The 27,469-nt window shown below is 39.1% G+C and overlaps 4 protein-coding genes across 7 annotated transcripts in view; all 4 read left to right on the forward strand.

Moving 5' to 3' along the window:
- Nucleotides 1–5,743, forward strand: part of jph1a (junctophilin 1a) — a 31,693-nt gene extending 25,950 nt beyond the window's left edge. Inside the window, exons 7-8 of one of the 2 annotated variants that reach the window (XR_010911742.1) lie at nt 98–316; nt 2,732–5,743. The gene's annotated coding sequence lies outside the window, so the exon portion shown is untranslated. Of the gene's footprint in view, nt 1–97; nt 2,504–2,731 lie in introns of those variants that run through there. The other variant, XM_067486541.1, reaches the window with a different exon arrangement.
- A 2,052-nt stretch (nt 5,744–7,795) lies between these two features.
- On the forward strand, nt 7,796–9,971 carry eloca (elongin C paralog a). The gene is made up of 4 exons (XM_067486863.1): nt 7,796–7,927; nt 8,530–8,557; nt 8,791–8,934; nt 9,462–9,971. The coding sequence occupies exons 2-4, from the start codon at nt 8,554–8,556 to the stop codon at nt 9,650–9,652; spliced, it is 339 nt and encodes a 112-aa protein (XP_067342964.1). The 5' UTR covers nt 7,796–7,927; nt 8,530–8,553; the 3' UTR covers nt 9,653–9,971.
- Nucleotides 9,972–15,980: 6,009 nt separating this feature from the next.
- Nucleotides 15,981–23,885, forward strand: ube2wb (ubiquitin conjugating enzyme E2 Wb). Its single transcript, XM_067485335.1, has 6 exons — nt 15,981–16,091; nt 16,884–16,975; nt 19,377–19,479; nt 21,201–21,356; nt 21,452–21,527; nt 21,683–23,885. Exons 1-6 carry the CDS (start codon nt 16,077–16,079, stop codon nt 21,694–21,696), a joined length of 456 nt encoding a protein of 151 aa, XP_067341436.1. The 5' UTR covers nt 15,981–16,076; the 3' UTR covers nt 21,697–23,885.
- Nucleotides 23,886–24,919: 1,034 nt separating this feature from the next.
- Nucleotides 24,920–27,469, forward strand: part of stau2 (staufen double-stranded RNA binding protein 2) — an 82,178-nt gene continuing 79,628 nt past the window's right edge. For all 3 annotated transcript variants that reach the window (XR_010911681.1, XM_067485332.1, XM_067485333.1), the window contains exons 1-2: nt 24,920–25,070; nt 27,258–27,465. Coding sequence is in view for 2 of the 3 variants with exons in the window: in XM_067485332.1 (XP_067341433.1) it covers nt 27,267–27,465 (199 nt within the window). In the remaining variant the exon portion in view is untranslated. The remainder of the gene's footprint in view (nt 25,071–27,257; nt 27,466–27,469) is intronic.

Below are 27,469 nucleotides of genomic sequence, written 5' to 3' on the forward strand. Positions count from 1 at the left end.
TTTTTACTCATATCTTGTGTGGCCTGTGTGCCGCAATCTGTGTCTTAAAATGTGACATGCAGCCATTTGAATCCAAGCAAACTGTTTTATGTTGCAGTGAAACCATGGCAACCGGCATAGTTGCAACACCGGCCTTGAAAAATGAAAATGGCGCCACTCAGACACGGGGGTGGCCGTAGGTGTTTGGGAGTCAGCGCGAAACCGAAGAGAATCGGGAGGGAGGCACCACCACCACCACCAACAACAACCCGTCAGGGGGCCTTCTTTAGGGCCAGCCCCGTGAATTAGCACTCCTTTGGCTTCTCTAAAAGCTGAGGTGAAATGTCGTGTCTTGTGAAAGTTTTTTTTTTTTTTTTTTTAAGTTTAAAAATGCAACCAAACATACACAGTCTGAAAAAAGAAGTAATTGAAACCCGCACATGTGATGATCCAAGCACTGGCCTCTGTGGCCCACTCCCACTGCCTTGGCAGTGATGTCGGTGGGCTGACGGACTTTGCTGGAAGAGAGTGTGGATATGCACTTTTAGATGACGGGAGCAAACAGCTGCCTTTCTATTTTGCCATCTGACGTTTTGATGGGGAGATGTGAGCCCGGTGGACCGGTGGGGGGAGGACAGTCTCAGCGGGAGTGTGCATGGGTGTTCAGAGCATTCGGAGCGGAGGAAACTGGGCAAGGCCGTTGCCAGCAGTCAGTGCTAGCACTGTCACTAGCCAGTCTTACTCTGTTAACTCATCAATCACCACAGCTTTGTCAAGCTCTGTTCTTTGCAACCCAGGGTACACTACTTTGAAACACTCCCCGTGCATGGTACACTTTTAACATTTTGTTTTTGTTGTATTGTAGCTTTGTCCATTGTTGTTCTCTGAATGTCGAATACCTGCAGTCATATGCTTGTAGTTGGAAAGGACGTTTCTCTTCGCAGAATACGTAAAAAAAAAAAAAATCTGATTTCTCTTGTAATTTGGAAATTTATTTCTAACACTTGAGTTGTGATTTGACATCATACATGCACCTCCTTGAAAGTGCAATATGTTTTTTTAAACGTAAGCTTATTGTATATTTTACCAAAACAAAAAAGGTTGTACTTATAAAAATTTTATGTTCCACCTATTACAGTTTGAATATTGACTGGGGAGAGCGTTGATTACCAGCTGGCTTTGCGTTTAGGAAGCCAGCTAGCTTGCTTTAAAGGCAGCTAGCCCTGTGAGAGTGAAGTATACATGTCTTATGTTATTTATTAAATCCGAAGGAAAATCATTTCATTGTACTGCGACACATGTCTAAATCATATTGCTTTTAGTGAACCACTATCATGTCAAAAGGCCCAGCAGTGCTTGCTTGCTTATGACACTGGATCTAAATGGTCTCGTGATGAATATATTTCAGGTTTAGGCCATGGAAAATGTGGCACCAGGGAGGAGAAATGCCTTTAAATGTCTTTAACAGTACTACTGTTTACCTCAGAGAAAAGATGAGGAATGGGGGGGGTAAGGGAAAGTGACGCCATCCTTGTCTTAACTTTGTTATGTGGGGGAAACTCTGACTGTTTGTCATCACCTGAATCATGCTTTCAGCTCGCCTCATCATAGCTCGTAGCATCATCGCAGGTATGGCATGTTTGTTTGATTTTAAAAGTAGTTATTTATATGGCTGACATGTATTGTCATGACCACAGAGACTAATTATTTATTCACTCAACAACTGATGTATTTGTAAACACTGGTCATCATCAAAAAGGGCTTTAACATGGCTACGTGTTTAATTGCTTGGAATATTATTGTTTTTTTCACTCCGGTATATTTTCTATTACAAAATGAGCAGGACGTTACATTTGGAGCAGGATTCGACCTATTAGAACCATTCGTATGACTACTAGAAAAACCACCTACTGGATTAAATTCTGAATTTAGAATGGACAGTAAAAGCAGACCAAGGACATAAATAATTGGAAAATATATCACACAGTCAGCCGCCATCAGACTGAACAACATAAAAATCAGTATTCTTTCTTCGCCCTGTTTCTGTGTGTTTTCCCCATCTTTACACAAACATGGTGAGAACAGGCATTTCTGAGGCTTTAACTGAACAGCCTGTTTATTTTTTTTTTAAATGCATTGCATGTTGAAGAAATTTCTATATAGATTATTATATACTATTTGTAAGGATTTTTACAGAGCACAATCCAGAATCTGGTATGAGTTGGTATTTTTCTAACAATTTGCACACCTGTATTTTGACAATGAATCTAACTTGTTTGTAATTGGTAATGTAATGCACATGATAATGTTTGACAGTGGAAAACAAATACTTTATTTCTTAATGGTTGTAATGTATGTACCATTTGGGGAAAGGCAGATGTACTTGTTTAAGTATTTTAGGAATTAACGAGGAACTGCGGGACACTTTTGATATCCTGAGGTTCATGTTGCCCCACTGATTTGTGCAAAGTCTTTGGAGATGAAGTTATGTGTATAACAATAAAGATGTTATACTGTTATAGTACATTTCGTGCATTTCTAATATTTTTTGCACCGACATCACCATGTTGTGATATTTTTCACTAAACATAAATTACTCATTGCAATGAATAAAATACAAAAAAACAATACTGCTCAACAGTACAACAAATATAATCCATTAATGGAACATACACAGTTACTGATACAAATTTCCAAAGATTGACACTTGTCTTATAAGAATGTATTAAATTCCATTCTCATGTACCTCCAGGTTTCATCATCTCATCTGTGCTGTGCGTCCTAGCAATGATGGCCTCATGTTGACCTTCTCATAATGAGATCCGAGGGGAAAAGACCAGGCATGAAATCAAAGTATCTTCATTGGGGTCTCACATTAGCTTTGCAAGCACAGGCAGGTGCCACAGTTTGTCTCGGGTCAGTTTGTACTGTTTCCACCGCTGATCAGCCTTGGATTAGTGTAGTGTTACACCATCAACGACACCTGCCAGGAGTCAGCAACGCCATGTCCTGCACTTGTTGTGCCCTCTGCCCTGATGCCTGCAGACACTGGTAAACCTGCAGGGAGTTTTCTCATCTGTTTTAAGTTTTAGTTGGCTGCGGCTCTCTCAGTAAATCCATCATTTATGATACATTTGTTTACATGTAAATAAGAATGTATTACATTGAACCTGTTACTTCCATGTGCAGTTTTAAATTTATCAGCTACCATTATTAGAATAGGACAGGAATACTATATGGACGATAGCATACTGTATAATCCTGGTCGTGGCACTTAAAAACCCAATGTAAAGCTTAACTTGTCATTAATAGTATATAATATCTGTTACTATTCTCATTTGGCTGAGTGTGCTGGATAAGGTTTAGTTGCACAAGCAGTCCTGGACAAATATAAACCAAAACCTTATAAGTGTATCCCTCTCTCTTGGAGGCCATTTAACAAATTCTAGCGGCAGAAATAATTTTGACCTCAGTCAAGAATCTAACCTATCATACCCATATTCAGGTGTATGTTACTATTTTCTTTATGAGCAACACAGCCGTGTTGATTCACTTAAGCTCAACTGTGGACAACAACAGAATAGTAACACCTCATCTGTATTTATTTCACTTGATCTGAACATTGACCTGGACCACAATCTAGGTGCAGGGTCGCTTATAATATACACAATCGATGCTACAAATCAATTCGGGCTATGTGAGGGCCCCATTTTGCATATGCATAGTTAAGAGCAAGTACATGTATATGTTGACTTTAAGTGGGGCCTCTTTCTAGCTACTTACGAAGCTCAATGGGGTTTTTTGCCTGTGACCTTGCCCCTTCACAGACTGCCACTGGTAGTAAAGTGTGCATGTTTATTGCTGCTGTTTGATGAAATATAAATTAACTAACAACATAGTAATGTTACTTTATTCTTGGGGCTTAAACGTGTCTAGCAGATGTCCACTGAGAAGAAAGCACACGTTTCTCAAGTGTATATTTAACTTTCCCTCTCTGAGATCAAGGCACCAATTCTGAGTAAAAAGCAGCTTGGTTGTGCTTCTAAAATTGGATTAAGGCTTGTAAGCAGGCAGAGGATATCAGTGGCCAGCATTTTTCAAAACTGTTGCTAAGACATTAGTATTAAGCAGATCCTATTCCCATACCCTGCATAGCTAACTTAGCTTAGCATCACTTCACCTGTTATATTTATGCAAACACCCTGCCATCTAAAGTACTCTATTACACTATGTGCTAATGTTCCCCTGTGCTTTGTTTTGTGGGCACATGAACACAAGAGAAGTAATCACAATCATGCCACATTTGTGCAACACTTGTTTTGTGTCTTGTTTATTTACTGACATGAATTCTGATTTAATAGGGGTCTGGAGGGTCATCGTGTCATTTGAGTTTAAACAACCAAGACCTCACAGTGTCTTAACCTCAGGCTATTGAATTTAAAAGGTTGTCATAGCCATGCTGTCTGTCTGTATGCTGTTTGACGCTCTCATCATATGTGGATTAAGTAAAACATTCTTATCAGGGATATTTCACATGTTCGGAAAATATAGTTTTTCCCAGTCCCAGTCTTTGCTAATCACTAGTTTGTCTTAATGTTTGCATAGGATCATTTTTATTATTTATTTATTGTATTTATTACATTGTATGTGTGATCCCTTTCAGTCATTTTCAAACCTTTTTTTTTTAAATATGTAAAATTCAGTCCCTATTGTTCTGTGAAATGTTTTTTTTGGAAAACAGCTGTTCTACCTGTGAACTCATCCCCGCTGTGTTAGAACACATCACATTACATAAGCACTGTTATGTTGGTTAAGCGGGGCTTTAGTAATGCCAATATCAACCATCAGCTTGTAATAGCATTCCTTATTAATTTTTTGACAGAACTATTTCCCAGACATTATGTCCATCCAAGAATCACACATGACAGATGTGTGTGCTGTGTGAGTCAGTGTTCAATCTACCACCAAATGACATTACTCTTTGTGTATTTTACATTTTGTGATAGCAACTGAAAGCATCCATAACATGCTACATTAAATTATAATAAAATCACATAAACTTATTTAAAAGATTGTTAGCAGCAAAGAGTTTTTAAATCTAGTTGTCCTACAGTATATGCCCACACAGAAACAACTTGAACTCCTTAAACAAGTGGTGGCTGGAATTAACCAAAACTGATTGGGCAATTTTTCAGTCCTGACTTTGTAGAGCTTAGAAAGATCATTTAAGGACAATTATGCAATTTTGGGGTGCACCTTAACAATTTCCTGCAATCTGTTCTTGAGGGTTATTTATACAAGCAAACAAAGAAAAAGGTAAAATATGCCTTGACATTATTTATGTGATGTGTTTTCAATAGATTTAAGACAACAATGGAGGTATCTGGTAGACAACCAAGCTAATTTAAGCTGCAGGCTGACATGCAACCAAATGTGAAACGTTTTATAGTCTTTGTTTGCATTTGATTGTGGACAATATTAATTTAGAAAATGGCCACAGTTATCCTTCTTGATTTAGTAGTAGATCATGCTTGCAATTTGACTTCACTGCTTTGCACTCCATCTGCCATGTGCCTTGCACTGCTTATTTACTTTATTTTACTTATTTTTATTAGTATTACTCTTCAATGCCCTTATTGTATAGTTGTATTTTATATTTTTATATTTATATGTGATCATGATTTTAGGCTCCACTGTTAGTATTATCTGTACGCACCATGGATCCGAGAGAAACACAATTTCAGTTCCCTGTATGTATGTACTGTAGATGTGGAAGAACTGACAATAAAGCTTGACTTGACTTGACTTGAAAAACTTATTGATAATAGTGCATATTAATAATTACTTTAGAAATAGTTACCTTTCATCCAAGGAGAAAACGTGTTTGTGACATGTCATGGGTTGCTGATGCTTCTCTCTCTAGCAGAGGTTCATAAGATTACAACCAATGTAAGAATTGTAGGGCACTATAACTTGCTGCGGGCAAAAGGGGCAGTAGCCTTAAATTCACTGTGACAAGCTTTACCATCTTTTCAGAGAAGAAATGCCCAAAGACATTTCTCCCCCATCTTTTCCTATCATGACAAAAATGTGACCTGGTTCCATTATCTAACAAAGCCAATGTACTGTTCATAAATCATCATTAGTTGACATTTGACCGACTCGAAACTTGGAATTAAAATGGGTGATATTAAAAAGCATAAGATCTACTGCCATACCCACCTTTACATAACCTTTTGCATTTAATGATGATTAAAAAAGGGGACAATATATAAATCAAGTATAAATCGCTGAATAATGGTATTTGTGAGCCTATGAAAATGTTGTGTTCACTGTTTGAACACCTAAGATGTCAAACAAACCCAAACACTTAATTTCACTCATACAACTGACAATTGCCAACTGACAAGAGTGTGTTAAGTGTGTTAAGAAACCCTTTTCTGAGTGCCCGCAGCCCTCTCCCAAAATAGAGCTCAGAGCAGCTGCAGTGGGGTGGGTTGTATCAGAGAAACATCAAAGTGCCCGCCACCACTCGCCTGCTCTGATCATAAGCACTAATAGTGTAATAGGGGACTGGAAGGTCAGTAATTGTTTGTTGTTGTTTGTGTGAGTGTTTCTCAGTGTGTGGCCTGTCTGTGAGACTCAAGAGGCAACACAGAGTCAACAGGCAGGGGCCTACTAGACGTTTCTGGATCACAAATTGACAGCATAGCTAAACCTGGTATTACTTTAAGATGTGTACCAGGTCATCTATCACCTCTGCACAAGTCACAAATGACTTCTTGGGTATCAATGAGCAAAACTAAACAATTTAAACAGATCAGTCTTCTAAATGCTCTTTTAGAGTCCGTTGTCAAACCCTAAACATTTGTGTGCAAATCAACAATAATGAGGGGACAATGTCTAAACACTCCTTATCATCGTCCGTCATGAGCATTATACTTCTTTAGAATGCACAATTTAAAGGCACACTGACTAGTCTCTTAGTGTCACAGCTCAGACAATTCTGCCAACATTTGGAGGTCTCAGATTTCTACAGTCTTTCTGCAGATGTTCAGACAGTATCAGGGCAAAGTCACATTCTGATTCTGACCATCACTTCGGACGTCCCGTCTGTGATCTATGACAGACACCCCTTCCTCATAATTATTATATGATGTTATGACATGTAATATTTTTTCGATGGTAGTCACAACAAACTTAATTATTCGTTTTACAAAAAGAGCCACTTTTTGTAGCTATTGTTCAAATAATTGAATGTATAGGTTAATTGGCCTGCCAATTTCTAATATATCTAACCGAATGACTTTCTTTCTGCTTGAACTTTGGAAATGTAGAACGATCGAAGTGCATGCCTTGTCTATTTTTTTCTTGAATCTAGATTTATAGGCCTGTCTCTGTCATGTCCAACCAGCACCTGCTCTCATTTGTCACAGTATGGTGGACTGTTGGGAAGGTTCTTCTGAAACACAGGCGCCCCCCACAGGGTTGACATGATAATGATCAGTACTAAAAAGATTGTCCGCAAATCACCTCGAATTTACTTGTATTGTAAGCTCTTTAATATAATAAGAAACACCCTTATTTATGATTATAATTGACCGTGTAAATATTGTAAATGTTCATTACACAGAAATATTACATGTTTTGCTCATGTATTATCTTTCACACATTTAATAGTATAATGCCACGCATGTCTTCTCGGTACCTAAAACAGGCATTGGCCAAACATTAAACTCGATTTTGACTTTTATGTGTGAGATTTTTCTTCAACAGGTAGGATATACAGTTGACTAAAGGGGGACCACTTTTTTGAGAGCGAACTTCTACGGAAGAAATTGATCGCGGACCACTGTTTGTACAAACTGGTTCCGGCTAGCAACAGCTTGGTAGTTAACGGTAGCTTTAGCTGGAACGTAATCTCCACTTCACATCCTACTATTGAGTGGTAAGAAATTATGTTGTCAATTTGTTACACTCTGTTGAGTGCTGGCGTGTCTGGATTTTCGGTCTGTTTATTCGATATGAGTTTCAAACACTTAAATTAAATCTTTTGTCATCAAGGCGTTCGCTAGCTGGAATTTCGTTAGCTAGCTGCGAGCTCGCCGAGAGACAGTTTTATTTGACTAGTGCACGAAATTAGCACGAAATTAGCCGGAGCAGAGAAGTCTTAGTTATGGCTATTTAGATCAAATTTATTAAGCTGTGTAACGTTTATATGGGTTAGCTGTTTGTGTGATCTAGCTTGATTTACACTCACTGTTTAAATTAAGTGGGGGTGAAAGTAACCTTAGGCCCAAGTAACCATTACCTAGATTTACATTTAGTCATTTAGCAGACGCTTTTATCCAAAGCGACTTACAAGTGAGATACAAGGCAAGCAAAGATCAAAGCCAAACATCAAAGAAAAAGTGTTTATGTTACGTAAACGTGTGTGTGGTGGATTTATGCTTCAGTCAGCGTGCACTTTTATCGTCTATATTGTTTATTACATAGAGGGTCGTATGACAGGAGCTGTCGGTGAGATTTTGTATGTTTGTTATCTTTCAGGACTAATAGAATTTCTTGAACAAGATGGGTAAGTTACTACTGACTAATTTTATTTTATTTTTTAAACTTAGTGCTTCGTGTGTGCTGAAACTCAAAAGTTTTATTTACAATAATTATTATTAGTTGTTGTTGTTGTGATGTCTCTTCAATAGCCAACTGCCTGTTCCCAAATTCACTGTGTGTGTGTGTGTGTGTGTAGGCATGCACGGCCACATTTGGCTTACACCTGCTTTAGATTTGGCTGTTTATGTTGGCTCACAGATGGTGAAGAAAGAACCTATGGTGGCTGTGAAGGGCCCGATGCCATGTATGTGAAGTTGATATCATCAGATGGCCATGAATTCATTGTGAAAAGAGAGCATGCCTTGACATCTGGGACTATCAAAGCCATGTTAAGTGGCCCAGGTAAAGATTTGTTTGACTAATTCTAAAAGTAACACACGTCAGTATGATGGTTCTTCAACTCTATTTTAGCTGTAATATTTTTGTTGCCACTATGAAAAATTATGTTTTGTTCATTGTACCAATTCACGAAAAAAGTCATCTCAAGGCACTTGTGAAGAAAAACCAACAAATCACTGCATGAGCATAGAATAGGCCACAGTACAGAGGGGGACTCCCTTTAAGAGCCCTCTGACACAACCATGCTCATGCGTTGACCAGTTGAGGTGACTGTAGAGCAGAAAGAGAAAAAAGACCGACAAATTGACTTGTGTTCAACACATCTATCCAGTCCACTGCAACATGTCACTTTTTTTTGGGAAAATGTGTATAAAAGCGATACTTTGCCTGCCACAGATTTTCTAATATTATTTCTGAAATGCCATACATATTTGCTATGATCATGTACCTGTGCATATTAGTTGCTAGCCTTTTGTAGAAGAATTATTCTCTGTATTGTTTTCTAAACCCCCCCCCACCCCCATCTGTAGGTCAGTTTGCTGAAAATGAAACCAATGAAGTAAACTTCAGGGAGATTCCGTCTCATGTCCTGTCCAAGGTCTGCATGTATTTCACCTACAAGGTCCGTTATACCAACAGCTCCACAGAAATACCTGAATTCCCCATTGCACCAGAGATCGCTCTGGAACTGCTCATGGCTGCAAACTTTTTGGATTGCTAAAGTTACAAAGATAAATTGAAAAATATTTTAAGCTTCTACTTTTTTTTTTTTTTTTGAGTATTTAAACAGTTTTTGTTTACTTAACATAAACATTAATATGTCAATCAGCACAGTGTTTTCTTCTTTTTCTTTTCTTTTTTTCACCTGGTATTCTGTCAGAATTCTCTTAATATTAAAGGATTTCATTTTAATATAACACAATGTTATAGCAGGCTGCATCTCCTGCTCAAGAAGAATGTGATCAATGTGACCCCTTCCTTCTTCAATAATTGTTCCTCACCTATCAATCTTAATAAAGATATATTTGGTGAGTACTTCATTTACAGTTGCTAGCTTGTGCCATATAAAGTACATCTGACTTTAAATGCCACTTTCACACACAATACTTATACTTCTGTGGATGTGTATTTTGCAAACAAAAATTGAGCTGCGTTGAAGATGTTAGTGCTAGTAGGAGATGAGTCAAAGTTTTTGTTATCACAGTAATGTACTAACAGACAGCAACCCAATAAAATGAATGATTTCTTTTAAAGGTATTATTTATTTAATTAATTAGCTTTTGGGAATGAGCAATGAAGATTTTTGATTCTAGTGGTAGTCAATAATGTGGGTATACTGTGACGTCAACTATGTTTGACACCATGGACAATATTATATTTCAGTTGCACCTTTTATGTTTTACAATAGACAAAGTGAAAGAAACTGCTTTAATGATCTGTCAGATTAGATGTGGTATATATTGAATTTCTGACGTAGCCATGGTGCCGCATATTGGGAAAGTTAAGAGATACCAGGTACTAGAAGAGCTCTTAGATGAAAACACCTTGGTATGCACATACCCTCATTCTGGTATGAATAAAATTCTACCAATCTGGTATTTGAAAATCAAACAGGAAGAAACAACTGGGAGTGACCATTGCCCACTTTTGTGCAAAATCAACATAAATATCACTTGCTATAGAAGAGAGGCGGGTATAAATGGAATAAATTACAAGTAGAAGATGAAAGATATCTGAGTTGGACTGAATCCAACTCAATGCAAAGTAAAAGTGAGAAATAGAAACAGCATATAAAATGATGAAAAGAAGCAAACAGGCAGTAGTAGTCGAAACCTATAATGCAGAAGGAGAAAAAAGGACATACTGATGTAAAAGTAATGTGACTCAATTGAGGTCACTACAAAGAAGTGTGGGGATGAATGAGAAGATGGGAGGAAATAGGAGAAAATGGAAGTTCCCTGAACTTAGTAGGAATAAAGCAGCAGCAACTAGTAAAGAAAACTGCTGCTGGTTAATACAGCATGTAAGAAAGAATTGGAGAAATTACTGATGTTTACTAAATTAAGGGAGGAGTGGAGAATCTCAGTAAACTAAAAGTGAGCAACAAAAGATCTCATTAGAAAACCAAGGAGAGATGTAAGCAATCCAGCAAACTATAGTAGCACGATTGCATTGACATCACATGTATGTCAACTAATGGAATGAATAGTTAATGAGAGGGTAGTGCGCTTTCTAGAAGAAACAGGCATAATGGCTGCATGTCAAACTGGGTTTATTAGAGAAAGGAGCACAATGGATCCTGTGTTATGTCTATAGGGGGAAGTAAGGAGAGCACAAGGTAATAAAAACACAGTCTCTGCAGTGTTATTTGAAGTTGAAATACTGTACATATGACATGTTGTGAAAAAATGGATTGCTGATTAAATTACATACAGTGTGAGTGGAAGGCAAAATGTTTAACTGGTTTAGGCTTTTTAAAATTTTCTGTGCAGGTAGTAGACATATAGTGTAGATCTAAGCTTTGAGGGTATGTCCAGGGGCAGTGAGAATCTCACCAGTGTGTGCACTGAAATGCTACTGTGTTACCATAGAAAAAAGCTGTTGGCCAACTATTAAAACAATTTGGGAGGCTATAGCGATAGCCACCCAAGGAAAAGAGTCTTGGAATCCTGCTAGAAGAAAGAAAGAAAGCTCAAAAAACAAGCTCGGGTTGGTTGGTTGGTTGGAGACCAAACAACAAGAGAGTGGGAGTATACGACAGAGGATTTCACCCAGTTGTAATATGGCCTTTGAGGCCTTTCTGAATCTTCTTTTCCTTTCGGCTGCTCCCTTTCAGGGGTCGCCACAGCGAATCATGTGCCTCCATCTAACTCTGTCCTCTGCATCCTCTTCTCTCACACCAACTAACTTCATGTCCTCCCTCACTACATCCATAAATCTCCTCTTTGGTCTTCCTCTAGACCTCCTGCCTGGCAGCTCCAACCTCAGCATCCTTCTACCGATATATTCACAGTTTCTCCTCTGAACATGTCCAAACCACCTCAATCTGGCCTCTCTGACTTTATCTCCAAAAAATCTAACATGAGCTGTCCCTCTGATGTACTCATTCCTGATCCTGTCCATCCTCGTCACTCCCAAAGAGAACCTCAACATCTTAAGCTCTGCAACCTCCAGCTCTGCCTCCTGTCTTTTCTTCAGTGCAACAGTCTCTAAGCCGAACAACATTGCTGGTCTCACCACCGTCTTGAACACCTTTCCTTTCATTCTCGCTGATACTCTTTTATCACACAACACACCTGACACTTTTCTCCACCCGTTCCAACCTGCCTGCACTCGCCTCTTCACCTCTTTTCCACACTCACCGTTGCTCTGAACCGTTGACCCTAAATACTTAAAGTCCTGCACCTTCTTCACCTCTGCTCCCTGTAACCTCACCGTTCCACCTGGGTCCCTCTCATTCACACACATGTATTCTGTCTTGCTGCAGCTAAGCTTCATTCCTCTGTTTTCCAGAGCAGACCTCCACTTCTCTAGATTTTCCTCCACTTGCTCCCTGCTCTCACTACAAATAACAATGTCATCTGCAAACATCATAGTCCAGGGAGATTCTTGTCTAACCTCATCTGTCAGTCTGTCCATCACCAGAGCAAACAAGAAGGGGCTCAAAGCCGATCCTTGATGCAGACCCACCTCCACCTTGAACTCCTCTGTCACACCTACAGCACCTCACCACTGTCTTACAGCTCTCATACATGTCCTGCACCACTCTAACATACTTCTCTGCCACTCCAGACGTCCTCATACAATACCACAGCTCCTCTCTCGGCACCCTGTCATACGCTTTTTCTAAATCTACGAAGACACAATGCAACTCCCTATGACCCTCTCTGTACTTCTCCATCAGCGTCCTCAAAGCAAATACTGCATCTGTTGTACTCTTTCTAGGCATGAAACCATATTGCTGCTCACAAATGTTCACCTCTGCCCTTAGCCGAGCTTCCACTACTCTTTCCCACAACTTCATTGTGTGACTCATCAGCTTTATTCCTCTGTAGTTGCCACAGCTCTGCGCATCTCCCTTGTTCTTAAAAATTGGTACCAGTACACTTTTCCTCCAGTCCTCTGGCATCCTCTCACTCTCCAAGATCTTGTTAAACAAACTAGTCAAAAACTCTACTGCCACCTCTCCTAGACACTTCCATACCTCCACAGGTATGTCATCAGGACCAACTGCCTTTCCACTCTTCATCCTCTTCAATGTCCTCCTCAAGCAAAAGGATCAGCAGTAGTGGTTCCTATAGTTACCAAATGTGGGTCAGTTAAAGAATTTCAAACTGACGGAGTGCATTTACTGTTTGCAGTGTTAGTGAAGTTAGAGTGGGTACAGCAGATACAGTAAAACTAAGTATGCATCAGGACCAACTGCCTTTCCACTCTTCATCCTCTTCAATGTCCTCCTCACTTCACTCTTACTAATGACGGAGTGCATTTACTGTTTGCAGTGTTAGTGAAGTTAGAGTGGGTACAGCAGATACAGTAAAACTAAGTATGCATCAGGACCAACTGCCTTTCCACTCTTCATCCTCTTCAATGTCCTCCTCACTTCACTCTTACTAATCTTTGCTACTTCCTGCTTCACAACAGTCACCTCTTCTACTCTTCGTTCCCTTTCATTTTCCTCGTTCATCAACTCTTCAAAGTACTCCTTCCATCTTCCCATCACACTACTGGCACCTGTCAATACATTTCCATCCTTATCTTTAATCACCCTAACCTGCTGCACATCCTTTCCATCTCTATCTCTTTGTCTGGCCAACCTGTACAAATCCACCTCTCCCTCTTTAGTGTCCAACCTAGCATACAAGTCCTCATATGCTCTTTGTTTGGCCTTTGCCACCTCTATCTTCACCTTACGCTGTATCTCCCTGTACTCCTGTCTACTCTCTTCAGTCCTCTCAGTGTCCCACTTCTTCTTAGCTAACCTCTTTCTCTGTATACACTCCTGAACTGCCTCGTTCCACCACCAAGTCTCCTTGTCCGCTTTCCTCTTTCCAGATGACACACCGAGTACCCTCCTACCTGTCTCCCTGATCAAATTAGCTGTAGTAGTCCAGTCATCTGGAAGCACCTCCAAACCACCCAGAGTCTGTCTCAGCTCCTCCCTGAAAACTAAACGACATTCTTCCTTTTTCAACTTCCACCACTTCGTCCTCTGCTCTGCCTTAGTCCTCCTTATCTTCCTCACCACCAGCATCATTTTGCACACCACCATCCTGTGTTGTCTGGCTACACTCTCCCCTACCAATGCTTTACAGTCACTGATCTCTTTCAGATTACAACGTCTACATAAGATGTAGTCTACCTGAGTGCTTCTCCCTCCGCTCTTGTACGTCACCCTATGTTCCTGCCTCTTCTGAAAGAAAGTGTTTACTACAGCCATTTCCATTCTCTTTGCAAAGTCAACCACCATCTGACCTTCTGCGTTCCTGTCCTGAACACCAAACCTGCCCATAACAGTCTCATCACCTCTGTTCCCTTCACCTACATGCCCATTGAAATCTGCACCAATGACAACTCTCTCACCTCTGGGGATGCTCTGCATCACTTCATCTAACTCACTCCAGAATTTCTCCTTCTCTTCTAACTCACATCCTACCTGTGGGGCATAACCACTCACAACATTGAACATCACCCCTTCAACTTCCAGCTTCAGGCTCATCAACCTGTCTGATACTCTTTTCACCTCTAGAACATTCCTCACAAAATCCTCTTTCAATATAACTCCTACTCCATTTCTCTTCCTATCTGACCCATGGTAAAACAACTTGAACCCTGCTCCTAAGCTTCTAGCCTTGCTACCTTTCCACCTGGTCTCCTGGACACACAGTATGTCCACCTTCCTTCTCTGCATCATGTCGATCAACTCCCTAGCCTTCCCTGTCATAGTACCAACATTCAAAGTCCCTACTGTCAGTCCTACATTCTTAGCTTTCCTCTTCTCTCTCTGCCTACGAACACACCTTCCTCCTCTTCTTCTTCGTCTTCGACCAACAGTAGTCCAATTTCCACCGGTACCCTGTAGGTCAACAGCACCGGTGGCGGTCGTTGTTAACCCGGGCCCCGACCGATCCGGTATGGAAGCCTTTGTCACGATTCGCATGTTTGATTTGGCATGTGTTTTACGTCGGATGCCCTTCCTGCCACAACCCTCTGCATTTATCCAGACTTGGGACTGGCACAAGAAGACACTGGCTTGTGCCCCCTTGCGGTTGCATTGAATACTAGCAGCTATCTAAAAATAAAGCAAAATAATAAAGATGTTGACTTGATTAAGGAGTACTATAAGTACTCAGACTGATGAGTAAAGGACCCACTTACACAAGCAAAAGGATCAGCAGTAGTGGTTCCTATAGTTACCAAATGTGGGTCAGTTAAAGAATTTCAAACTGACGGAGTGCATTTACTGTTTGCAGTGTTAGTGAAGTTAGAGTGGGTACAGCAGATACAGTAAAACTAAGTATGCATATGTAATGATGTGTGAGCACTCAAAGGTTTTAAGGCTCCGGTTAAGCCAGTAATAGTCAGAAATGTTACGTGAAATGAAGCAGTTGAAAAAGAAAGCCTATAAATTATTATTAGTTCATTTGAGAGTAAAAGCATAGTGTGGAGGAAAATAAATCAGCACTGGCAACGGTACTGGGATAATGCAACAAAATAAAGGCATTTCCATGCTTACAGATTAAAGTAGGTGTCCTGAGAAGCAGGGGATTAAAGACAAAAGAGCTGGACCCACTAAGCTTAAAGTATGACGTTATTATTAAGAACCATCAGACAGGATGCTGTGACAAGTGCCAAGAGAGACTGTAAAAAACATTTTAGTATAATGCAGGAAAGATAAAGAAGAAAGAATAATATTACATTTACAGAAAATAGGGCCAGCAGAAGTCAGTGTTGCAGTTATAATGATGACTAGATGTAACACCGATAGGAGGCAGTAATAAAACTTAAAGTATGCGAGCTACCAGAAATCCTCAACAACATCAACAAAGAAGAAGAAGAAGAACATGATGCCGACTTCTCCGGTCATGTGACTCTCTGACGTACCGTCCTCCACTCTGCGTTGATGCAGGGGGGGGGTTTGTATCATGGCGTCGATGCAGGTAAGCATACAATTGACAGCGATCGCAAAATTGCAGTTTACCTGGGCTTTATTCCGGTTTATCCTTGTAGCTTTTGAGCCACTTCATTAACGTTGTGTATTCGTTATAAGCAGTGATGACATCAAAGTAAAAAAACAGATGACATTTAACAAACTGCTCAGATTTAGCGCTTAGTCTATGCTAGCAACACAACGTAACGTTAGCTTACCTCCATCAACAGCATAAAGTAAAGGCTAGCATTGAAACTAGCTGCCTCTATGTTCATAATTTGCGATGTTTAATGTTGCGGGGACATGGAGAATATAATCCAAAGCATGCGATGTTAGGAGTTAATTTATTTTGGTTTTTGAAGTAGCCCTGGCTCCTATTTGTCGCTGACATTAGCAAGCTAACGAGCCAGTGCGCAGATTGACCAGTTTTCCTGTTGTGCTGAACAGGTGTAACGCTATCGTATTCAGCGGCTGTGTCGAATCGAGGTGATCTCTGCCTTATCAAAAACAGCCTTGAAGTTAAATAAATGAAGTCTACTGCTTATTTGCAAGCACTTGTTGTCAAACAAATCATTTCCTACCTGTCACAAGCCGTTTGATTTATATGGCTTAAAACTTAAACGAGTCAATGAGGAGATTGTAATAGTCATTAACGTTACGTAAACTATGTTGTCTTTGTATGTTTTTAACTTAGCACTGTGTCTTTTAATATAATAAACAGACCGGCTATATGTTATCCTTTATTGGATACGTTCTTTAAAGTTGGGTCATTCTGTGATAGAAACCACATTCTCTCCAACAGAAAAGGCTACAAAAGGAATTATTAGCCCTGCAAAATGATCCACCCCCAGGAATGACGCTCAACGAAAAAAGTGTACAGAACACCATTACACAGTAAGTGTTTTTGTTTATTTTATCTGATTCAGGTGTCGCAGCCTGAATGACACTTTCAAACAAAGTACGTCACCTACACCTAACTACAGTAGTTACTGAGTCATGCATCTGTGTATAATCCTGCATCATGACTTGGTGAAATGACTTGTTTCATCACTCACACGGTCAGAAAGAAATGTTGATAGTGTGTCACACATGCAGTGACGGTAACCTTTGCACTAGCAGTGTTAGGAGAGGTTGTTATGGTGTCAGCGACTGGTGAGGGAGAATTGTGGTCATTCCAGTGACTGGCAGCTCTGGCCCATCAGTAGAGTGTCTCTTATGCACAGTGTCACTTATCCATTTAAATATTTAACAGTGGGCATGCAAATCAGGCTAGAATAGCAAGGCAAATAGGCTGTTTATTTGACCTTTCTCTCTGGGTGTCTAGGTGTTCCCTTAATTGGATGTATATTCTTGCTGTATGAATCAAACTGTGTCTAATAGGCAGTAAGAATGAACTGAGCTGTAGTTGATGGATTCAAAAGAAATTTGTGGCTGTCATTCAAATGTTTCTCAGCTGCAGGTCTGCAGCCTTGACTTTGGAAGTCACAAACTTGTTGTTCTTGTCAAAAGTCTTCCAGCGATGATTTCTGGGCTCTTCTGCTGTCATAAAGATATACAATATATGTTGTAGTGCATGTGGGTGCGTTATTAACATCTTGTAAAAATCTAAGATGTCAGTGTCTCTGTCGTTGGATAACAATGGTGGAGGAATGTTATGTGTTTGGAATGACGGACAAGTCTCCCAACCAGTTCTACTGGCTTCTTTGTCAACACTGACAAAAAATATGATGTATGGGGTGTCTTGCGTCTCAACATGGATGATGAAATGTGTGTCCTTATCAAATTGATTGACAGTAGGGGGCTCACAATGATTTTATCAATCCTTATGCAGTAAGATGTACAGTACATACTGTTTTCCTGTTTAGCATTCAAGATTACTTTATCAAACGAACAGAACAATCACTGTTTTTGGCAACAGTCCTATTTGCGTGATGGTGATAAAGTGAACATGTGTTTTTTAGTTTTATAGCTTTTGTTTATATAGTACACTGTAACACTCACTGCTCATTAGATTACTCTTTTAGGTGATTGTAATATTGGGGATGGATTAGTTTCATGATAGATTGAGTCAGCCATTGCAAACAAGGAAGCTGCTGCTTTAAAAACACTCATGTGTTATCAGCCCCCCCCCCCCCCAAAAAAAAAAAGTTTCACTCAGTGGCTGTTATTTTTGTTGTCTGGGTCACATAATCACTACGCTGTGGGAAATTTGAGTGAATTGAGCATAATGTCCTTGGAGTCTAGTGTGGGTTACATCAGGTGCAACTCAGCATCATGTGTACTGCCTCCATATCCTTTCAGATACTGTGACCTCCTCTTGTTAAAGTTTTAAAAAGACTGACCTTGTAAATCATGATGTGCCCCTTGGTAGATTTTTTAAGAGACACTCAACTGTAAGCCCGAACAACAGCCACAAGTCTCTCTGGTGTCCTATCAGCACTGCCTGCCTGGAAGAAATTAGGTCAGAGATTGAGAGGCTGCCGTAAATGTTCCTTTTTCTCTTCCTCTGAGATTTCTGCTGTGAGCAGGCATTCCCCATAAATGTCCTGCTCTGGACTTGTTTGCCACTGAAACTACATCTAGCCCCTTGGGTGTAGCCATATTGAGAATGTAGATTGTCCTTGATCCCAAGATCCAGTATCAAGACCCTATACTTGCCTGTCATCTTCCTCTCCGAGCAGCACTGAACCCCTCACAGCTCGGTCAGCACAGTTCTTTAGCCAGGCTATAGAAGCCGAAATAGATTGTTTCCTGTGAATCAATAGAGTATCACACTATTACTAAACCACTGTCATAACCCAACTGAATATTGAATGTCATGGAATAAGTCTGACTAAAAGCTTTTGATTATACACTTACTGCTCCAATGACAGCTGATATTGTGAGTGATTCTCTTTTTATATATATTAATGAGACATGAGCCATAGAGATTGTTTGGCACAGGTTACTATGTACAATAAAAATAAAGATAACAAATGTTATTAATTATTAGTATTGTCTACGTTGGACTTTTGGACTTTGTATAGCAATAACAGTGCACAAAGATTAATTTCCTATTAACGCACAACATTTCCTATTTAAAAACGTTAGCATTAAATCACTTTAAGTATGTAAAAGTAATTATGTAAAAAATCAAATGGTCCATCGTTTAGTCAAACTGCTGAATGTTTTTGTGATTAATAATTCCAGACTGAATCCTAAATTGAATAACTAAAAGCCTAATTAAAGTGTTGCATAACAGCTATCAGCTTGTTTTGTTCATGGTTGATATTTTAATATTATGCCTTCTTTCTAGGTGGATTGTAGACATGGAGGGAGCATCTGGCACTTTGTATGAAGGAGAGAAATTTCAGCTGCTTTTCAAATTTAGTAGTCGATATCCTTTCGATTCACCTCAGGTAAGTAGAGATTGCTGCATTAGTACTAGGTCGGCACTATATTGGAAAAAACTTATATTGCAATATTTTTTCTGCATTATACATAGCAGTATAAATAATCTAGTCATTTTTACTAGATGATTAGAATAGCTCAATTTGGAAAGAACTGATCAATCTAGAATGATTGGGCGGAAGTTTGTCGTTGGAACACAAATGACCTATCCTCCGTTCGGTTTTTGAATGCCTCGTTAAAGAAGGGAAAACTGGTGGCTGTCTGAGGGTCTAGGGACTTAGATCGAGTAAACAAAGCATTTGCCACTTTTCACTTGTGTATTAACAACATTCATGTTCACATTCTTTACTTGCAAACAGACCCCTTCAATTGACTGTTAACTGAAAAAATGTGCACATTCAATAAACAGTGCTTTTGTATCATGTCTATCTGCAACACTGGGTATGCATCTGATTTCAGTGCATCAAATACATAAGTAGGTGAGCACTGTGACTGGTCTTCTGAAGTGATTTTTGGAGGTAGAATAAAAGAAATTTGACTTACATGAAGCATAATGGCTCGACAGTTGTTAGTGAAATGGTGCTCGGCTTGGTAACACAGGAGACAGGAATCACTGACAGAGATAACGGTACAAAGCTCCTGCTGAAGCCATGTTTGAAGGGATTAGTTTAACTCGACAATCTTGTTTCACTCATCATGAGCCTACAAACCTAAAAATAGAGAATGAAGCAGTTTAGAGAAAATTACATAAACTGAGCTAGTTAGCTATTATCCTCTCAGATAGGAAGGACAGGCTGTCAAAGTAGTCCTCTGTTTGACTCCTCATTTCAGTGTAAACTGCTGCAGTGGATTATGCTTGTGAGCTACTCACTCTCAGTTGCTAACTTTTGTGCCAAAAGCTTGTGGTTTCCATTTTTGCGGAGCTTTATTATAGATATTAACATGCACTGATTTAATAAAAGCAGAATTGCTACTGAACATGTTGCAGTTTTTAATATTTATACCAAATGTCCTCCTGAGCAATGACTGGCTTTGTTTCAATTATAGTCCTGGTTGTTTGGCAGCATAGTTTTCTTCCAGCGTAAACAAACTCAAAACATTTTTGAGCTTAAATTTTAGTCATTGATTTCACAATCTGTCGATTTGCAACAGTTAATAAAATGTTTAGAAAAAGTGAAGTGAAAACAGGGAAACCAGTTGAACATATTAACCATAATAACTACCAGAAATACACATTAACACAAAGGAGACAAACAAAGACATTAATATTAAGATGGGAAAGAAACATAGATTAGCTCTTGTTTCTGTCTGGTCAGCTCTTTGCTTAATGCCCCTGAGCTGTGCAACATTGTGCAAGCAAGGAACTTTCAGTTGTCTTGATTTTTGGAATATATTTTCAGCATTTTCGGTCTGTTCCGCTTTTTTTCTCCAAAATCAAATATGTTTGTCCTCAATTTCCTGTACCCTCCCTAACCCAATCCCAGCCTGTCTGGTCTAATTTCAGAGCCTTGTGTTGCTATAGAGGGCTACATTTTGAACTTATGTAGTCTCGTTAGATTAATTGATATCAGAAAATAAACATTTTTAGGACAAAGCTGTATTTCACTGCTTTCATTTCTGTGTAAAATATCTTTATTTCATCATGTACTCAGCGAGTACTTTATAAGCGCGTTATCATGACCTCTTCAATGAATTCTCTCCGTCACTGATGTTTGTTTTACTGTCACAGGTAATGTTTACAGGAGAGAATATACCAGTCCACCCTCATGTGTATAGCAACGGTCACATCTGTCTGTCTATTCTAACGGAAGATTGGTCGCCAGCCCTCTCAGTGCAATCGGTTTGTCTTAGCATTATCAGCATGTTGTCAAGCTGCAAAGAAAAGGTAGGGAAGCTGTTATGATGCCTGAGGCAAATGATTTATTTACCTGATAAACTAGATACATGTTAAATATAAGTGCTCTTTTCTGTTTTTTGCAGAGAAGACCACCTGATAACTCCTTTTATGTAAGAACATGTAACAAAAATCCAAAGAAGACAAAATGGTGGTATCATGGTGAGTGATTTTGTCTTGACTTTCTTTTGTTTTTGTTTTTGTTTTTGTTTATTTTTTTTTTTTTTTTTTGTTAAGCTCACAAGTAAAATAAAAAAAACAACAACTAATTTCTCTAAATATGATGTAGTTTAAATAATTTTTGTTTGCCTTCACAGATGATACATGCTAATTTACTAACTTTGTAATAATCATAGAAGAAAGAAGTCCTACTGACCTACGTAAAGCACTTTTTATTCATTCAGTCTCTGAACTCTGACCTTTGACTGGAACAATGGACACCATTCGCAGGAGGCTCTGAACTGCATTTAACCCCCTCGGCAGTTGGATGCATGTTTAAGTTGGTTGTAAAATAGAGAACGAAAATATCAGAACGCTTAGTTGCACCCAAGGAGGATCGGCAAGAAGGTAGAATTGCAGAGAGCGAGAAAGATGGATTTATAGTGCGATTATTATAATTCCTGTTTAAGATTATTATTGTTAATTTTAATTTTTTTTTGCGTGTGTGGGTGCATTTTAAGGTCCTTGTGTTGTGCAATAATAACTGATGGATGCATGCTTGGGCCTACAAAGAGTAATCCAAAAAATCTAGTCATTTTCTGGAACGGATCTAACCATCATAACCCCAAGAAAATGCTTCATCTGTTGTGTTTTGTTTTATTTTATTTTATTTTTTTATATTATTATTGTTATATGCACTGTGAAAGTATCTTGTTGGAACAAAAGCACTATTAGTACATTCATTTCCAACTTGCAGTTATACTGTAAGCAGTCCACTTATTTATCAGGTTAGTTTGTAACCACTAGAGTATACACAGTTCTTCATCTTCCAACTTGAGGCCTGTTTGCAGTTCTTCCTGCTGTTGGACAGAATGTCGGTACAGATGGGAATAAAACAGATACAATAGCGCTCTTAGTCACCTAGCGACTTCAGTGTGCGCATTTTTTTTCCTGAAGTTGGACTGAACAAGTCCATCCTCGGAAGAAGCACCCTCTCTTCCATTTAAAGAATGTCTGTAGAGAACATTGTCGCATGATCCATTTATATTTTGTGTGATAGTTTTTTTTTTATCTCATGCTTTATTCTTCTAAAATGTTTGATTCTTTATGTCTTGCGTCCTTTTTTGTACATTTTTGACCTTGAAAACTTTGAAAAGTGGGGTTATTTTTGATGGGTCAGTATAGTTTTCTTTCTTTTTTGTATTTGTTATTTAATTTAAATATGTTTTGATCTCCAGCACGATAGTGAATGAGGCAAAGGGTAGTATTTCTAGAAGTTATAAAGACAAGGCTTTTGTAATTTTTTTTCTTCCCCCCCCTGGTCAGAGTTTTGGCTCAGGTACTTTTTTCAATAAAGAGATCACCTCTAAAAAGATACTTATCAAATATTTTGAATTTAACTATATTTTCACCAAAAGAGACTGTTATGTTGTAAACTTATAAAATGTCTGAAACTATTGTATATAAGTTAGACAAGGATGCATTTTGCTTTACAGCAGAATGGAAATAGTGCTTTATTTCACTGGATGTTGGTCGGCATCTTTTGCTAATTGGAAAGTGTACAGTCAGCAACAACTGTTGGTTTTAAGAAAAAGGAAAAAAATTGAGTAGTTTTACGGTGGGGGTGCATGCGATTTTAAACCCTACTTTTTCTTATTGGCATCAGACATTGTGAAAACTTTAAGTCTTTACATAACTTAGGTAATGGTTTATAGGATGGATGTTAAAAACCTCGCCTCCAGAGGCTTTTTGTCTTTTCAGACTTTAATCATTACATTCCTGAAGAAATGTTTATCACCATCCGGTCAGAGATACTTGAATCTTCCATCTTGGGTTGTTAGTGTTGCATCTGCTTTTTTCCAGGTTCTCGCTAAGTTTCTTGAATGGACTTGAGTGAATGTGATGATACTGTATACTGTAGAGAAGATTACCACAGCACACCACTATCTCAAAACTATATTGATAACTTAAAGACATCTATTTAACCAGTGACCTTTTTGTTCTTTGCTTCTTTAACACTCTTGTCTGCTGTCACCGTGCTGCAAGAAAGACAGTCAGACTGACATGATTGTTTAAAAGTAGTCACAACAGCATTAGTGTGGGGAAACAAAAAAAACACTTGCTAAGGAATATGTTACAAGAGTTTGGATGTGAATTTTTTTTCCTAAATATTTTCCTTTTTTGCTTTCTTTCTTTTTTCCTCAATGTGGTTTGAACTATTAGCTTGCAGGTTGTTCTGAGTGATACACTAAGGGGGGTTTGCTATTTATATTTAAACATTTGTTTTGGGATGTGCAAGCTCCATGTAATAGGTGCCTGTTCATTTTCATAATCAATAATAAAAGCAAAGATTCACTTTTATTCAACCTGGATTTGCAAAGTGATTGAATATGAAATGTATGTTGTTGTTGTTGTTTTTCCCTTGCAGTTTTCCCTATCTCTTATGTTGGGCTAAATTAAAGCCAAGTACCACTTTAAGGAGAGTAAAGGGGGACCTAAAAATGAAAATATCAGTTAATATTTTTTGTACTTACATTGTACAAACTCAGAAACTATGTGCAAAAACAATAGGCCCGTGAATTTGCGTGCTGTGTCAGCAAGCAACGACAGGAATAACTGTGAGTTTCACATGACATAGATTTTGCTCTGTCAAAGAGTGTATTGGTCTTTTTACTACTGAATATGCAGATGGAAATTTGGTTTAGAGGCACCATCTACTGGCAAATGTAGAAATTGTAGACTTGATGATGATGATAGATCCTTTTAAATGTGCTCCTCCTTTTTAAAATGAAAGTTTCCCAGGGGATTTCATGTTGGCCACCTCTACCCGTGGGGGACGCGCAATCAACTCCACCAATTACTACCCAGGTGGAAACACACTGCCTGTACAGTGAGCTTCATCAATCAGAGTAAGGTCTGTGGGTAAGAGACATGTACTCAACTCTAAGGTGAACACCCCACTGCCCACAGAGTAAAATCCAGCCAGCTACTAATGTTTTCCTTTTCTGACCAAAACACCCAGCTGATTAAATGTATAATTGAGCTCAATAATGAACCTTCTGAAAAAAAAAGTCCAAGTTATCCTTTTTCTTTTCAAATTATAGAGTCTGCTGATACTTAAGCTTACATACATCTGCTGAAAATACAATTATGCAATTAAAAAAATCTCCAACATCAGTAATGTTTGTAGAAAACCGGTTGGAAAAGGTTTATTTTGTTGTGAATCAAAGTACTGTAGAACCGAGAAAGCAAACCACGACTGAACCATCCTTATCGCCGCGGGGGTGGCTGGTTCATTCAAGAGTCGCTTCTAATCTGCTTAGCTGTAATAATGGGCAAGTTGATGATTTGCAATGTTTATTACTGAACAAATAAACAAGCCCAACTGTATACATGAAAGAAAAAAGCGATCCGTCTTTTCCATATAAATGGACATGTTTCCATTTGTTACCCCCGAAAATACCGCGGTCTGTCCCCTCTTCCATCCAGTTCTCTTTAGTGTTTGCCGATGTTGGAGGTGTAACTGGGGTCTGGCCCTGGACAAAGGTAAAAAATACACTAAAATCTTTGTCCCTTTGTTGTAGGAGAGTTTCTGGGTCTTTCGTCATGCTGTCTCCAGCCGGTGTATGATGTTGAGGTGAAATGAAATTCCCTAGACTTTCGTAGAGAATGGGTCGGTAGGGAGATGCTAGCAAGAGGGGCGCTCGGCCGATCAGCCATGATGAGCTTTAACCGGCTAAAGAAGCGTAACTGGAGGTAGCTGTGCAATGTATATTCATCAGGAGGAGTCCCGGTGACTTATTCATGTGAGCCCGAACGCTTTCTCATTCTGTTGCTACGTTTTAAGGAGCTGACATTTACAGGAAATATCGTTTTGTCGTTGGCAACGTTAGCTTCCTGCTAAGCTGCAAAGTTAGGTTCAGGGGTGGCAAACAGCCCTGTAGCTCTGTCAGTCAACCCGACCTCCACATTCAAGTTACTATGGAGCACGGCCATGCGTTTAGCTTAACGTCTGAGATTGTGTCGAGCATGTTGGTGTGAGTTGAAAGATGAGCAAGAAACGTGGAGACCATGAGAACCAAAAGATGGGAGGCACAGAAAACTGCAGTGAATTAAGGTCACTCGCAGTGGTATGAGTATAGTCGACCTTAGTTGTGTTACAAACACGCCACTAGTTTGTTGTTTACACCCACCGTGACCACCCACTATATATAATGGACATAGATATCAACATCTGTACGTCAACTTTGATTTCAGGGTGAAGCACATGAAAACCTGAATTTTAAAACTGCCTTCAGGCAATACATAATACCTCTCCTCAATTTATATGTCAACCCTATCATTAGTTGTTGATATTTCCGATTATTTCAAGGTCACATGTTGATTAATGACCTGGTCTGACACCTGAAGCAGCAAGACCCTAAGATCTGTGCCTGACTCTTTGGTTTAACCTCTTTGGTAATGTAAAAAGAATTGTCTTTGTTTACCTTGACCTGTCTTGGCCATCTTGTCAAGATGTTTTCGTACAATTTGTACTTATTTCATTTGATGCATGAAGATTGTATGTACTCAATCTTCATATTTCGCTGATGGAAAAAAAATTGCTGCATATCCTGTTGCTTTTAATGCAAAGCTATAGGTGCGTAATTTAATTTACCAAATATTGCATGGATACATGAATAGATTAAAAAGTTCCTTAACTTTTACCATATTATGTTCGTGGTAACCACTGTGTACTCGATGTAGGCTCATGTACCTGTCTTCAGTCTCAAATAAAATATAATTGAATGTCCATTATCTTGTTCAGGCTGCTATCACAGTATTCCCTTCTTTTTCTGGGGAGCTTAGTGGCAGTAACATGAGCAAAGCGCCTTCAAATAAAGGTTCATTGTCTGGGTGTATTAGCTGCCAGTGGATCAGAATGTGAGATAGGCCTGGGGCCATTCGGTTTGAAGGCTTTGCCCCCAGAAATCTGTCAGATGACAATGAAAAACTTTTATATTTGGGCAAAAACTGTTTCGGAATCGTGTGCTTGTGTGCGTGTTTGTTTAGTCTAATTGTTAAGGGTTAATGATGTACAAAAAAAGAACAATCAACATTAATACCACCTGGGGGTTTTAGTATAAAAGAAATAATAGAAACCAAGTATTATGAACTGAGTTAACGTATTATTATGGGTTAATAACTACCTGTCAGCACACAGAGTTGTCATGATATAGTAAAAACCTTTGGCCTTTATTATTAGTGTATATGTTTGACATAATTACTATATTCAGTGATGTTTTCTTATTGTGGTACAATACCTTTTGTACAGGTAAATGTAAATAATCTGCTTAGTACTTTTACTTGAGTATAAAATTTGTGGTACTTGTAGTGCGGAACATTTTATAAGCCGATATGTGCTCTTTTACTTAAGTATTGAGTTTGTGTGTTTCTACCACATCTGCACACAGTGTATCATATTTTGCTGCATAGGGGGCTGCGTAGCCACAGTCTACTCAGTCCCCATGCTGACCCTTGTCTTCTATGACATTATAAAGAGCACCGGTATTAATGTTATGTCTGATTGGTGTATGCTGTATACTTAAATAGGGACTCAAAAATTCTACATTATACATTTTTTTTATTATTTTTAAGTAAATGAGACACAGAATTTTCTTACTGTTGGAAGGTAAAAAAAAAATGTGATTGCAGTCTGACAAATCCAAGTTGTTAACTGCTGTCTTGTTTTAGGAATAGAGCATGGCTCAAGTGAAAGTACAGACCTCAGCGCCCCTGGCTGGTCCTGGCCTCTCCCCTGGAGTTTCCTCCACGGCCATGGCCAGCCCAGGCTCCCTGGGTCTGCAGCCCTCTGTCAATGGCACAGGCCCGACCCCCACACCTGCCTGCCCTGCTCCTGCAGTCGGATATGGGGACGCCCCTGTGTCTGCCACGCCACCAGGTAA

This window comes from Channa argus, chromosome 19, assembly GCF_033026475.1.
Source record: "Channa argus isolate prfri chromosome 19, Channa argus male v1.0, whole genome shotgun sequence".
Lineage (NCBI taxonomy): Eukaryota > Metazoa > Chordata > Actinopteri > Anabantiformes > Channidae > Channa > Channa argus.

Excerpts from the sequence above, each read along its gene's own strand:
- eloca (XM_067486863.1), top strand. Across the intron at positions 8,935-9,461 it reads AGCCATGTTAAGTGGCCCAG|GTCAGTTTGCTGAAAATGAA; the intron begins GTAAAGATTTGT and ends CCCCATCTGTAG.
- ube2wb (XM_067485335.1), top strand. Across the intron at positions 16,976-19,376 it reads GTACAGAACACCATTACACA|GTGGATTGTAGACATGGAGG; the intron begins GTAAGTGTTTTT and ends CCTTCTTTCTAG. Across the intron at positions 19,480-21,200 it reads ATCCTTTCGATTCACCTCAG|GTAATGTTTACAGGAGAGAA; the intron begins GTAAGTAGAGAT and ends TTACTGTCACAG.